Source organism: Rhincodon typus, chromosome 39 (genome assembly GCF_021869965.1).
Source record: "Rhincodon typus isolate 14 chromosome 39, sRhiTyp1.1, whole genome shotgun sequence".
NCBI classification, from domain to species: domain Eukaryota; kingdom Metazoa; phylum Chordata; class Chondrichthyes; order Orectolobiformes; family Rhincodontidae; genus Rhincodon; species Rhincodon typus.
The window spans coordinates 779,774-795,544 of record NC_063370.1 but is presented as its reverse complement, the minus strand read 5'-3'; the positions used below and the strand labels follow the sequence as shown (position 1 = coordinate 795,544).

Sequence of the window (15,771 nt, the reverse complement as noted above, 5' to 3'; positions counted from 1 at the left end):
GACTGGTTTTGGGATGCGGTGGGGGGAGGGGAGATTTTGAAACTATGTCTGCATCATCCCTCTCCTTTGAGAAGATAAGGATGTAATACTTATTTCAGACCCTGCCCCCATCATCTGCATTCACACACAAGTTACCATGTACACTCTGACAGGCTAAGCCAATGACCTGGAGCGTAGTAGATAGAAGATAATGTGGATAAATGTGATAATTGTTCACTCTTGTTGAACAGTACAATGGCAGAACAAGGTTCTTAAATGGTGAGATGTTGGGAATTGTGGGTGTTTAAAGGTACTTTGGCTATGCTTGTCCATGAGTCACTGTAAGCCCACTGTAGGTGGATGAAATAAGCAATTCAAAAATGATAAGTTGGTCTTGACCACAAAGGGAGCTGAGGACTAGAGTAAAGACATCTGATGCAAGAGTTATCGGGCCCTGGTGAGATCTCACCTGGAGTATTCCCTGAAAGCTGCCACCCAGGTGGATAGAGTTGTTAAGAAGGCATATGGTGTGTTAGCTTTCATTAATAGAGGGATTGAGTTCAAGAGCCATGAAGTTATGCTCCAGCTATACAAAAGCCTGGTTCGGCCACATCTGGAGTATTGTGTCCAGTGCTGGTCACCTCATTACAGGAAAGATGTGGAAGCATTGGAAAAGGTACAGAGGAGATTTACCAGGATGTTGCCTAGAATGGAGGGAAGGTCTTACGAGGAAAGGTTGAGAGAGCTAGGGTTTTTCTCTTTAGAACAATGAAGGATGAGAGTTGACTTGATAGAGATGTACAAAATGATCAGAAGTATAGATAGAGTAGACAGCCAGAGACTTTTTCCTGGGGTGGAGGTAGTTTTTACGAGAGGATATAGTTTTAAAGTGAAAGGAGGTAGATATCGGGGAGACGTCAGAGGTAGGTTCTTTACTCAGAGAGTGGTAGGGGTGTGGAATGGATTGCCGGAGAGGGTAGTGGAGTCAGCCTCATTAGAGGCATTTAAGCGGCTATTAGATAGGCATATGGATGATAGTATAAGGTAGGGGTGGAGGTTAGATAGACCTTAGGTTTCGGGTAAAAGTTCGGCACAACATTGTGGGCCGAAGGGCCTGTACTGTGCTGTTCTGATCTATGTTCTATGTTCGATGTTCGATTATATACGGGTTTGGTCCCCTATCTGAAAAAGCAGAAGACATTAATCCAAAATTAATCCCAGTGATGGCCAGATTGTCTTATGAGGAGAAATTGAGGAAATTAGGTGTGTATTCCCTAGAGTTTTGAAGAATAAGAGATGATTTTACCATAATTTGCAGAACTTTTCTTGAGCTTGACAAATTGAATATAGATAAAATCTTTCTCCTGCCTGATGAGTTAAAACCAAGCGACATAGTGTCAGGATGAGAGGCTATCCATTTAAGACTAACACCTGGAGGAACATCATCACTCAAAGTGTGGTGCATCTTGAAAATCCCCAGAAACCTGTGAAAGCTCAATTCTCGAGCATGTTCAAGAAAGAAATCTCCCAGAATTAGAGATTCTAGGGATTAGGGGGCAGGAGGAATTGACAGAAATTAGGATGTTTAAGAAGGTTGTATTGGAGAATTTAATGGGACTGTCAGTTGACCATTCCCTGAGATTGTTTTTCTACATCCCAGTGTGTTGAAAGATGATAGATGCATTGTTGGTCATCTTTCAAAACTCTATAGATTCTGGAATAATTCCTGTTGATTAGAAGGTAACAAATGTCACCCCATTATTTAAGACATGAGGGAGAGAGAAATTGGGGAACCACAGATCTTATATCAGTAATAGGCAAAATTTGAGAATCCATTATAAAAGATGTGATGAATGAACACTTGGATAATTATGATTAAATCTGATTGGGTACAGTCAGGATGTATTTGCAACTGAGAAATTCTGCTTAACAAATCTAATAGAGTTCATTTGAGGATGTCATGAACAGAATTGATAAAGGGAACTTGATTGATGTAGTATAAATAGATTTTCAGAAGACTTTTGACAAGGTTCTCACAGGAGTTTGGTTCTTAAAGTTAAAGTACGTGGGCTCGGAAGTAATTTATTGATATTGATTAAGGATTAAAGACAGAAAACAGAGAATAGGAATAAATGGGTCAGTCTCATGTTGGCAAACTGTGATTAATGAGGTACCACAAGGATCAGTACCTGGACCCTAATTGTTTACAATATACATCATTGATTTGAACGTGGGGACTGAATGCCATATTTCCAAGTTTGCAGATGACACAAAGCCAGATGGGATTGTATGTTGTGAGAAAGATGCAAAATTGCTTCAAAAAAATTTAGACAAATTTAGTGAATGGGTATGCACATGGCAAATGGAATATATTGTGGAAAAATAGTGTGATAGTTACTTTGGTAGAAAACACAGGTGCGCACAGTATTTCATAATTGTTGGGCGATTAGAAATTGCAGATGTACAAAGGGACCTGAGTGGTGTTGCGGATAAATCACTGAGCGCTAATAAGCAGATGCAGCAAGTTATTAGGAAGGCTAATGGAAGATCGGCCTTTATGGTGAGATGATTTGAGTACAGGAATAGTGGAACCTTGCTTCAGTTTTATCGGAGCTTGGTTAGACCACATCTGGAGTGCTACATGCAGTTTTGGTTCCTTTACGTCAGGAAGGATATTGTGCAAAAGAGGTAATCCATGAAGGTTCTTTAGATTTGTTCCCTGACTGGAAGGATGTCCGATGAGGAGAGATTGAGCAAACTAGGCCTGTATTCTCTAGGGTTTTGAAGAATGAGAAGTGATCTCATTGAAACTTGCGAAATACTGAAAGGGATAGACAGGATAGATATGGGTAAGGTATTTCCCCTGGTGGAGGAGCCTAGAACCAGGGGCAGATTTTAATAATAAGAAGTAGGATCGAGATGAAGAGAAATGATTTAAATCAGGTTGTTGTGAACCTTTGGAATTGTCTACCACAGAGGGATTTCGGTGTTCAGTCTTTGATTGTGTTTAAAGCCGAAATTGGCAAACTTCAACCTATCAACGGTGTAAAGGGATTTGGGAATAAGTATGGGAAAAAGGCACTGAAGTGGAAGATCAGTCAGACTTGACAGGCTGAATGGCCTATTCCTGCTTTTATGTTCTGCCTGAATATAGTTGCAAATTATTCCAGCTTTATCTTTTGCTCTAATGCTATGCCCTCCACCATCGTTAAGGATGGGAATGTTCATGAGCCTTCTTGTTTCTGTCAGTTGCTTAATTATCCACCAATCATCTATCAAACCATGAAGCGGAGGTCTGACATCCTGACACCCAGTTTTATAGCAATGCTGGCTCATTACACGACAGCCTGTATTCTCAAATGTACTTTGTCCTGAATTCTCAGAGGAGCCCTCCTATTTAGCTTCGTATTCACTGTGGTTGGAACATTCTTCTCTGTTTTCCAAGTATTATAGGCTAAGTTAGCGCACAGGTAAATCCAGATGTCGTTTCAAAGTAAAAACCCTTGTTCCTCTAACAACCTGATCACAATTTCTCATCAATTTCTCATTTATATTATTTACTGAATGGAAAAAGCCCATCGTGGTAACTTAAGGAACATGCTTCCCTCAAATTTGCAAGAATGGATGAGAGAAAAATAAATATATTGAACCACTGAATGATTTATAAACGAGCTTTGTATTTTTCATGAGGCCTGATTTATTATAGTGTCTGGATTCAGTCACTTATTTTAAAAATAATGAGAGATGGAAATGAATACAAGCAACAGCTTATCTTTTATAAATGAATCTTTTCATGTGTTTGAACTGTTTTCAGCTTGTTTACTTTGGGATAAAGAGACCACTCTCCAAACCCCTTACCCCTCCTCCACACTTAGATAATTGCACAGAGGCCAGTATCCCATCACCAGTCACCTTTTATTTACACAGGGAGAGTCCTTAACACTGATCCCACTCCCTTAGATCCAGCTCTCAGAGTGAACAGAACCTCTGACACTCCTGTTTATATCTGTCAGCCAGGACTCCCTGATTGGATCAGATTAATAGCCCCAATCAGGGAACTCATATTCTATGGGGTCCATCTGGCTGATCTCATTACATTCACTACACACACTCTCCCCAGTATCCCTGCAGTCTGTCAAAGCTACATCATTGGCCCCTTCTTTTTTTTCATGTCCTTGCAGGTTCCATATATTTCTATAACTTCCTCCAGCCCCATAACTCTCCGAGAAATCTGTGTTCCCTTAACCCTGCCCTCTGCTTCATTCCATATTATCTTTCGCTCACCATTGGCAGCTGTGCCTTTATAGAATCGAAGAGTCAAAGAGGTATGCAGCATAGAAACAGGCCTTTCAGCCCAACTTGCCCATGACAATCAGGTGTCTTAAATAGAACTAGTCCCATTTGCCTGAATTTGGCCCATATCCCTCTAAACTTTTCCTATCCATGTACCTGTCTAAAAGTCTTTTAAATATTGTAATTGTACCTGCCTCTACCACTTCCTCTAGCAACTTGTTTCATGTATGAAATAGGTACCTCTCAGGTTGCTTTCAAATATTTCCCCTCTTATCTTAAACCTATGCTCTCTAATTTTGGACTACGCCACCCTGGGGTAAAGACCTCGGCTATTCACCTTATCGATGCCGCTCATGATCTTATAAACCTCTATTAGGTCACTCCTCAGCCTCCTTCGATCTAGGGAAAATAGTCTCTCCTTATAACTCAAACCCTCCAGTCTCAGTAACATCCTTGTAAATGTTTTTTGTACCTTTTCCAGTTTAATAGCATCATCCTTAGAGCATTCTCATTTGCTTGTGTCCTAAGATCTGAAATTTCCTCCTTAAATCTCTGATCTCTCTTCCTTAAAACATTCCTGAGAATCTAAATCTGAACAAGCTATTGGTAATCTGCAATAATATCTCCTTCATTGGCTTGATGTCAATCTGTAACACATAATGTTTCTATAAAATGTCTTATGACATTCGACAACATTATAAACTGCTATTGAAATACAAGTCATTTTAAAACATCATAAAATTAATTAATTATGACATGAAGAACTATTCATTCAGGACTCTTTACTATGTACTAAAGGAAATAGGAGGAGGCCATTTCAAACTCAGCAGTCTGCTCTGCCATCAAAATAGACCATGGTGCAGGTCAATTTAAGAGTCGATGGTAACCCCCAGGACTTTGATAGGGGGGGATTCAGTGATGGTAACATCATGGAATATCAAGGGGCGATGGTTAGATTCTCTCATCAGGGATGGTCATTGCCTGCACCAGTGAGGCATAAATGTTACTTGTTAGTTATCAGCTGAAACCTGGCCATTGTTCAGAACTTGCTGCATATGGACATGATGATTGACACTAACAAAAGTCATTGGGAAACTGTACCCTGGCCTTTGTATAGAGGACAGAAATGAATCGTTTACTGGCTCTGTGATTACTTTCCATTTTTATTGAAACGCTTACACAATGAATCCTGCTCATTGTGATGTTGAAGTTGATCCAATTGTAGTGAATGACCTTGTGCAAATCTTTGAGCAGGTCAGGCAAGGACTGCAGATGCTGGAAGTCAGAGTCGATGGAGTGTGGAGCTGGAGGAACACAGCAGGTCAGGCAGTGTCAGAGACGCAGAAAAGTCGACGTTTCGGGTTGGGACCCTTCGCATTAATGAATGGGCAGCATATCCCTGGATGACCTGCTTCAGTTTCTGAGGAGTCACAAATGGTGCTGAACATTGTGCAACCAGCAAACATCTCCATTTCTGACTTTATGATGGAGGGAAGGTCATTGATGAAGCAGCTGAAGATGGTTGGGCCTAGGACGCTACCCTGAGGAACTCCAGCAAATATGTCCTGGAGCTGAGATGACTGACTTCAAAAACCACAACCATCTACCTTAATGCTGGGACTGACTCCATCATGAGGAAGGTAAAGGCACAATGATAATAAATGCATTGAAATCCAGAGGGCCAGGCTGATAATCTGTGGACATGGATTCAAATCCCATCAAGTCAGATGGTGAAATTAGAATTCAATTTTTTTAAAAAATCAGGAATTAAAAACTAGCCTAATAACCACCATGTAACCATTGTCAATTATTGTAAAAACACATCGGATTTGTTAATATCCTTTGGGATCCCATCTTTTCATTGAGGTTATTGCAATTATCAACAAGTTACTGACTCTCTGTGGCTATTAGGGAAAGGAAATGTAAAGAACAGAACTTGAGTTTTTCAGAGAAAAGAGACACATTTTAATGCTTTTTGTCTTGAACTCATTGGGACAGATGCAAAATGATAAAATACAAAATTTTCAAATGAAGTGTGATATATGAGTTACAGTGTGACACCAGATATGTGGTTCAGGTACATAATTCTTTGAAGTCTGCATCACATATAGACAGGATGGTTAAAAAGGCATTTGACGTGCTTGCCTTCATTGCTCAGTCCTTTGAGCATAGCAGTTGGAAAGTCATATTGAAGTTGTATGGGACATTGGTGAGGCCTCCATTGGAATATTGTGTCCAGTTCTGGTCACCCAGTTATAGGGAGGATATTATTAAGCTGGAGAGGAGTCAGAAGATATTTACCAGGATGTTGCCTGGAATGGAGGGTATGAGTTATAAGGAGAGGCTACATAGACTGGGACATTTTTCACTGGAGTGTAGGAGGTTAAGAGGTGACCTAATAGAATTTTATAAAATAATGAGGGGTATAGATAGAGTTAATGGTAGTTGTCTTTGCCTTAGGATGGAGGATTTCAAGACTAGGGGATACATTTTTAAGGTGAGAGGAGAGAGATTTGAAAAAGACATGAGGGGCAACATTTTTACACAGAGGGTGGTTCGCATGAGGAATGAATTTCCAGAGGAAGTGGTAGATGTGGGCACAATTACAACGTTTAAAAGATATTTAGATAAGTACATGAATCAAAAAGGTTTGGAGGGTTATGGGCCAGGAGCAAGTAGTTGGGACAACTTTAGTTTGGGATTATGTTTGGCATGGACTAGTTGGACCGAAAGGTCTGTTTCCGTGCTATATGACTCTATGACTGATAACTGAATTAAAAATAAGTCTCTTTGGTTGTTTGCAACGGGGAGAGTACAGAATTAACCAATCCATGCTTGAAGAACTCAGAATGCAATGTTTAACAATACATACAATTCTCCATGACATCACTTCAACTCATTGGAGTTGACTTGCCAAAACATCTGCAGTTTTCTTCTTCTGCAGAATAAATTGTGGTTCCCTTCAAGATTCAACATTCTCATGACTCTGTCCTGATGAGTGCAAGATGAAAGACTTTTACAGCATGTCCCTTTCCTCAGCAATACTGAAATGTGGAGAATTGAAGAGGAAAGATCTTGTTAAACTTGAGTGTGTGCAGAAAAGATTCACAAGGATATTGCCTGGACTAGAGGGTGTGAGCTATAGGGAGAGACTAAATAGACTGGGGTTTTTTTCCCCTGGAGCGTTGGAGAATGAGGGGTGACCTTATAGAGGTTTATAAAATCGCAATGGGCATGGATAGGGCGAATAGTCAAGGTCTTTTACCCAGGGTAGGGGAGTCCAAAACAGGAGGGCATAGGTTTAAGGTGAGAGGGGTCAGATTTAAAAAGGACTTGAGGGGTAACTTTTTCACACAGAGGGTGGTGCGTGTATGGAATGAGATGCCAGAGGGAGTGCTGAAGGCTGGTACAATTACAACATTTCAAAGGAATCTGGATGGGTACATGAATAAGAAGGGTTTAGAGGAATATAGGCCAAATCCTGGCAAATGGGACTGTTTTAATTTAGAATATCTGGTTGGCACAGATGAGTTGAACTGAAGGGTCTGTTTCGATGCTGTCTGCCTGTGTGACTATTTGCTTTCTTATTGGGTTATACAAGGTCCTGAGGAAATCTTGAGCAGTCACAGAGCCACAGGTTCTGTTTTAACACTCCTGCTGCTCAATAGACAGGCAGTACATGCACTGTTTCCCCACTCACTGCAATGTTTCACAAGTGGGAACCCAGATCCCACTGACACTGAGGGTAGAGACGCTTGTGAGCCAGAAAGCCAATGAGGGCAGCACAAGAATAAGCATCATTGAATTTACACTGCAGAGATGTTCTCACCTAATTACGTCTGAGTACTACCTCAAAGAGGAGCTATCTGTCTCAATCCCAATTCCTTATCCTTTCCCAATTTACAGGAATTCTGCGATGCATGGTTCCATGCCTTTAAAATATCCATTCTCCTTTGACTCCTAACAAGCAATTCCTCTCCTTCGGATTGGAGATAATCACAACAGTCAACCAATTTACAATTTTGCTCCATTGATCCATTGCAGATAAATACATCATATCTCATTACTATCTACAAACTACATAGGCAGGAAGTGAAAAATACAGAGCTTGCCACTTCCGAACTTCGACCTTCTACATAATTATAAGGCTTTGGTTTGCATGTGAAGGGCACTCCATGAATGAGTTGAATATTGCTGCTAATGCTTTGTTATCTGTGTTAAACTGGGAGACTGGCTTCAACTCAATGCAGGGACGCAGATGTTTTGCGCCCCAGTCTTTAAGCCTTGGCAAAATGTTAAAAAACACTCAAAGTTGTGGCAAGATTCCACATCCCAACAGCACTGCAGGCTGAAGTCAAACTCTTGTATCATGTCCAAAGTAGATACTGTTTATTGTACTGAGTAATACCGTGAGATTTTAACAAATGGCACCTAGTTGATAAATTTTGGTTGCTGGGATGATGTGCTACATCAATTAAAGCTGGCACTATATGACTAATAGAGATGTCAAACTCATTCTTTTAATGCTAATGCCTGCTCAGGGTTTTCCACTTCCCCTGAAATGTCTCTGCAAAGAAAGTTGGAAACAGCCTCATATAACCGGCTTCATCGGGAACTGTTCACGAGAGGGAAGATACAGAAATCATTCTGACGCTGAATAAAATGGGAACTGTCTGACACGATCTTGTATAGGGGAAAGAAATGAATCACTGAAAAATTCTGTGATTAGTTCTATCTTGATTTAAACATTTATAGATCATCTACTTTCTTTTAGCTTAGACCACACAACTGTTCTCAACTTTAATTACTCACTATTGGTGGCTGTGCCTTCAACTGCCCAGGCCCTAAGCTCTGGAATTCCCTCCCTAATCCTTCTTCTATCTCTGTCCTCCTTTAAAACCCTCCTTAAAACACAGTCAAAAACAGAAATTGCTGGAAAAACTCAGCAGACCTGGCAGCATCTGTGGAGAAAAATCAGAGTTAACGTTCCAGGTCAAATGATCCTTCCTCAGAACTCAACCCTGAAACCCGGATTTTTGGCCAGGAGTTTGGTTACTGGCCTTCATATTTCCTTACGTAATTTTATAAAGCTCCCTGCAAAACATCTTGCAACACTTTATGACATTGAAGCTGCTTAATAAATACAATTTGTTGTTGAAGACTCTGCTCTGTGCTTTAGCCACATGATTAAGGTTAGAAACTGGTGCAGTGCATTATTGAACCGAATCCACAAATGACAATGTTGTTTGTTTCAATACATTACACAACTCAGCAGTAAGGCATCTTTGTGGTTTCTTATGGCAGGACTGATGTATGAAAGGAGGCTGGATCAGTTAAGATGATAATAACTAGAGTTTAGAAGAACATCAGGGTAAGTGGTGTTCTGTCAGAAATGTAAAATGGCAGTAAGGATTTTCTCAATGACCAGGGAGTCCAGAACCAGGGATCTTAATCTGAGGATACAGAATAGGCCATTTAGGACTGAGATAAAGACAAATTTCTTCACTGCCACAGAAAGAAATTGAGACCAAAACATTGAATGTTTCAAGAAGGAGTTAGTTATCACGAAGGAGTTAGTTATCTTAGATCTAAAAGCATCAAAACGTATGAGGATACAGCTGGAGCAAGGCACTGAGTTGAATGATCATATCAAATGGTGGAGCAGGCTCGAAGGGCTGAATGGCCTACACCTTCTCCTATTTTCTATGTTATATGATTAATGCTAAGCTCCCACTGACATCTGATTGCTAAGAGTTGTACTACTGACTGCTCTTCTTATGTACCCTGATGAGTGGCAATGGAATGTTGGACAGCATAAAAGCTGGTAGAGCTTTATTGGTGAAAGGTAGCCAACAGTAAGACAGAATATTAATGTGACCAGCATTGGGAGTTTGAAATGGCCTCATTTGGCAGACAGCAGCCAGTATAACTGGGTTTATTAAATGATGAAACACTTTCAATAAATTTTTGCAATTAAAAACATTTAATGACAAAAATGTGCCACAGATATGTCGCTGTATGTTTTCTGAGGAGCTGACACCGTTTTTCAGATTACACTTTCAAATATTCCTTCTGCAGGTATTTTTAAAATGTTCTGTTCAGACACATTATCACACGTCTGGGCAGGTGGGACTTGAACCTCAAACCTACAGGTAGGGACACTACAACTGTGCCACAAGAGCCCTTAATATTTCCTTTGTGAGTCTGTCTTTAACTCTGCTACGTGTTTTGTGACCATCTCTTGCTGGGTAAATAACAAGTGATTGATTTACCTGTAGACAAGTACATCATCAGACGAGCTATTATACTGGACTTGGTACATTCGGATTCCTGGAATATTTCGCTGTGAGGGCCAACGAATCTGTACGGAGGACGATGTGAGGTCAGTTGCAATGACCTTCTTCTCCTGCGTGGTTTTTGTGTCGTTAGCTACTGGTGGGGAACCTGACTTGGCAGAAGTGGTGATGTCAGATGAACCGGGATCTGGTTCCTTGATGTTATTTGTGCTGTTGGCAAAATGGGGTAGAGGATTCACAATCAACTCCACTTGGGCCATGGCCTCGCCACCAGCGTTGGAGGCAATGCAGGTGAACGTGCCACTGTCTTTTGGGGTGGCAATTAGGATATGCAGGGTTCCATTCTCACGGGTGATGGCCCTGGATGAATTCGAGATCAGTCGTTCATCTGGTGAGATCCAGTGAATGAATGGGTCAGGGTCTCCCACTGCTTTACACTTCAACGTCGCCTGCTGACCTTCCATGACAAACGTTTTAGAAGTATGTCGTGTGATGAGTGGAGAATCGCAAGTAAATTCCTCCTCAGGGATGAACCAGAAATATTTACCCATTAAGTGAGGTGGCGAGGCACAAGTTTCCAGATCATCCTCCCTTGTGAGGCGTCTCAACCAGAGTAGCTCACAGTTACAGTGCAATGGATTTCCACCAAAGCTAAGTACCAGAGAAGAGAGTGGGGAGCCTTTTGTCTTTGCAAACATTTGGACTCTTAGAAAGAGGGGATCAGGAGGTAACTTGTGAAGTTTGTTGGATGTCATATCCAATCGAGCCAATTTGTGAAGATTGGAAAATGTCCCTTCAGGAACAAAGTCAATCAGGTTGTGGTCCAGACTGAGGGAGTTAACATTTGTCATTTTTCCAATAGTTTCCCAAGGCAGATTCTCTAGGTTGTTGTAGGAGAGATCCAGATCTTCAAGAGATAAGATAAAGTCATCAAATGAGTTGGCTGCAATGTAATGCAGCTGATTGTTGCTAAGGATCAGGTGTCGGAGATTGACTAGGCCATTGAAGTGCTCGTGGTTGACTCTGGTCAGCCTGTTACTATCCAGGTGTAGAGCTCGAAGACCTCGGAGGTCACCAAAAGTGAAAGGCATGATCTGGCTGATTGTATTCCTCGACAACGTGAGGTGGACAAGGCTCGTCATGTTGGCAAAGTCTTTCCTCTTCACCGTGGTAATGAAGTTGTCGGTTAGGCGCAGCTCCACCGTCCTCCTGTCGATAAATGGAGGCACAAAGAGGAGCCCAGTTTTGGCACAGAGGATCGAGAGGGAAGGGGAGAGGTTTTGGCAGATGCAGCGCTTTGGACAAAGCTGAGCCTTCACAGTCAAACTGAGCAGGAGCAGAGAGAAGAGGAGCCTCTCCATGATCAATCACAACAGCAAGCTGGGAAAAGAGAACAACAGGCAATTAACAATACCTCAGGATGTCTCTTAAAAAGATAATACATACTTAACATTTTATTTGCAATACAGTACTTATTACTTTCAACCTAAACCAATCCTTTCTAGGATGTTGTGTTCTCTATTTAATGCATATACAATGGGCTCCCTAATGAACCACCAAGCTTGAGCTGTAATAAAATAGGAACAGGAAGAGGTCATTCATAACCTCCATTCTATTGCAACATGGTTCACAGAATCCCTACAGTGCAGATAGAGGCTATTCAGCCCATCACATCTGCACCATATCTCAGAAAGCCATCCACTCACCTATCCCTATAACCCTGCATTTCCCATGGCTACCCACCTAACCTGCATATCCCTGGAAACTATGCGCCATTTAGCTTGGCCAATGTACCCTAACCTGTACACCTTTGGAGTATGGGACAAAGCCAGAGCACCCAGGGAAAACTTGCACAGACACAGGAAGAATATGCAAACTCCACACAGATGATCACCTGAGGCTAGAATTGAACCTGGGTCCACAGTACTGCACAGCAGCAGTGCTAACCACTGAGCCACATGTCAGCTACATGGCGATTGCTTCAAATTCCTTTCTCTCATGTTTGCTCTATTCTCCATGTTATCATTACACAGAAGTCCAGTGTTTTGCAAAATCATAAATGTTGTTGTGTTTATATGAAGATAGCCCTGATCTTTTTATAATTTATATAGGGAGTTAGTATTTCCTTAAATTTTTTTCTCGTTTGCTTCCATATTTCCACTTCCCATCAGCACATCGAATTCTAGAAGACCAAACCACTTCCTATTTTTGCTCAGTAATACATGAAAATCCCCTTTGCTTGCCTCCCTTACACAAATGTCTCCTTAAAGCAGGATAACTAAACACTGCATTCTAACTGAAACCAAAATGACTTCTCAAATATCCCAAGTTCATTTATTGAGGACATTGAAGCATGGCAAACAAACATATCAGAGATAGCAAGAACTGCTGATGCTGGCGTCAGAGATAACACAGTGTGGAGCTGGAGGCCAGGCAACATCAGAGGAGCAGGAAAGTTTCAGGTTAGGACCGTTCTTCAGAAATGGGGAGGGAGAAGGGAATTCACCAGCTTTAAAATCTCCCATCCCCGGCCTCATAACATGTCCAACCTTCCGTCTCATCCCTGCCTCCTTCACCTGACACAACCTGTCCATCTTCTCTCCCACCTATCCGCTACTCCCACAACACTGACCAATCCTGACCACTGCCTACCTGCACTCACCTATCACCATCCCACCTACCTTCCCCAGCCCAACCCCTCCTCTCTATTTATTTCTGTTCTTCCTTCCCCCTCCCCCATTTCTGAAGAAGGGTCCCGAACCAAAACGTCAACTTTCCTGCTCCCATGATGCTGCCTGGCCTGCTGTGTTCCTCCAGTTCCAAGCTAAAATATTTTGGAATCAAAAACATTTGAGAGGTTTCTCATATAAAATCACCTTATTTCTCTCCACAGATTGGCTGAGTTTTTCCAGAAATTTCGGTTTTCGTGTCTATTTATCTTATTTGAAGGAGTTCAATTCTGATTCTGCCCTCACCTAACGCACTCATATCCTGCTCTCTTCAATAGGTTTCAACAGATACTGATCGGGAGAAGGAACCATTCCTGTGATTTTGTCCCTAATTAACCAAAAAGTAATGAGTTCTGCTTCAAAACAACTTAATTCACTAGATTGGGCCATCATTTAGTTTTCTGTTGCTTTAGATTCTAGTCTCTGCCTATCAATCTTGCACGTATTCTCTACACACTGTGTCATGAATACAGTGGGATACATTAGGATCTCAGCAATGCCACACTCCTCTGAATTAATTCCCGGCAAAAAATCACCTGTAGAGCTTTAAATTATGAATTATCTGTGTATGTCTTTGCCCAAGTCCTATTTACGCATCACAACGGTGTGCGCTGACTCATCCAGTCTCGCTATTAAGCAGCATCTCAATTTTAAAATCTCACTCATGCTTTCAAATCCTTCCATGTCCTTGACTGCTCTGATCTATAAGTGCATCCGGCCCCGAGCTGTGTGAGATCTGTGTGCTTCTCAAAGTTTGTTCACTTGAGTGTATCTGGCTTTAATGGCTGTACCTTCAGATGCCTGGACTCTAAGTTCTGGAATTTGAACCTACCTGTCTCTGCCTCAGCTTCTTTAAGATGCTCCTTGATTCCTAGATCTTTGACCAATTTTCCCTTTGGCCAGCTACCCAAATTTCTCTTCATTTCACTTGGCGTCAAATTTTATCTGATAATACCCCTGAGAAGAATTGTGAGGCATTTTACCACATACAAGAAGCCATATAAATGCAAGTTATACTGTCGTTTGACTAAGACAGTGTTGTCTGTCTGTTGTGTCAGATAATAGTTCTGAAAGAGTGAATGTTGAAATTGCATTAGCTCCAACCAACCTGATGATAGCACAGTCTCTGGGTGCAGAAATAGACAGTCCTGTGTGAAATTCTGATGGAGAGAAATATGACATACCTGGCTCCTGATGCCTGTAATTATGTCTGACTAGTTAATGTGAATTGTATTGATAGTTATCGTGCAACAAACTACACAATATTATTTTGTAGGACAAGTTCCTCTTCTTGTTAAGACTCTAGAGTGGTATATCTCTGTAATTGATCAATTACACCGGTGCTTAGACCTAGCTTAGAGAAAGAAGGATTGGTAACAGTGAACTTCCCCAATCACAAATCACCATTATGACGTTGATATGTGAAAATAACAGAACCAAAGTAATGTTACTACTGGACTAGTCAGGTCCCAGACTGAAATCTGGCTTGATAGATCAGATTGTGTTTTCTTTCCTTCTTTAACACAGTAGTACTTCACTGAAACATAAGCTCACGAGGCTGCAGATTTGGTTTTAAATTTAAAACAGAAGGTTATTACATTAAAGAAATGAAGGCAAAATAAAACAAACCAAGTGAATTATACAATTTGAAAGATTTCAAAGCAGACAGCGAAATGAAATTCCATTTATCCCACACCATTCCTTTACAGTCCTCAAATACCAGAGAGAGCTCCCTTCAATATCATGACTACAGGCTTGATTGAATTATTTATTTTGATTCCTGGGATTGAGAGTTTGATAGTCTCTTCTTTGATCAGCCATATAACTGAGCTTAGACCTTCTCAGTTTCAAATAACTTCTTCACAGGGTTTTGATGGAACAATACTTTTCTGAACTAATTCTTTCTCCAGGAGAAAGTCTTCTAATACCTAACCCCACCTAGTTCTTTTGTGAACTGCCAACAAAGCTTTCCATTACATGGAGTTTCTTATGCAATACAATCAATTCTTGATTCTTCAAAACAAAAAACAAGCGAATGTATTCTAGTTTTTACTGTCCCCGATTGTAAACCTCTCACAACACAAACTCATTAGGGTCAATAAATGTGCAGCTGGAAAAGCACAGCAGGTCAGACAACATCCGAGGAGTGGGAAAGTCAATGTTTTGAGTCGAAACCTTTTGTCAAGACTCGAAGAGTTTCGGTCAGAAACACTGACTTTCCTGCTCCTTGGATACTGTCTGACCTGCTGCGCATTCCCAGCTCCACATTTACTGACTCTAGCTTCCAGCATCTGCAGTCTCTACTGTCTCCAAGTCATACAAACTCACATGATCACTCTAGGATGCTCCACAAGTGACTGCTGTCTGACATATTCTGGTTTAAAAACATGATTCCAAAAAAGATTGAAAAGTTATTGATTAAATTCCTCACCGATAATGACCAAAATCCACATGCCACTAAGTCAAAACCCAAA

The 15,771-nt window shown here is 41.1% G+C and overlaps 1 protein-coding gene across 1 annotated transcript in view; it reads right to left on the bottom strand.

Moving 5' to 3' along the window:
* LOC125480970 (leucine-rich repeat and fibronectin type III domain-containing protein 1-like protein) overlaps positions 1-11,929 on the bottom strand; it is a 262,452-nt gene extending 250,523 nt beyond the window's left edge. The window contains exon 1 of the mRNA XM_048618360.1: positions 10,545-11,929. Coding sequence (XP_048474317.1) covers positions 10,545-11,929 — 1,385 coding nt within the window. The remainder of the gene's footprint in view (positions 1-10,544) is intronic.
* Between the last annotated feature and the right edge of the window lie 3,842 nt (positions 11,930-15,771).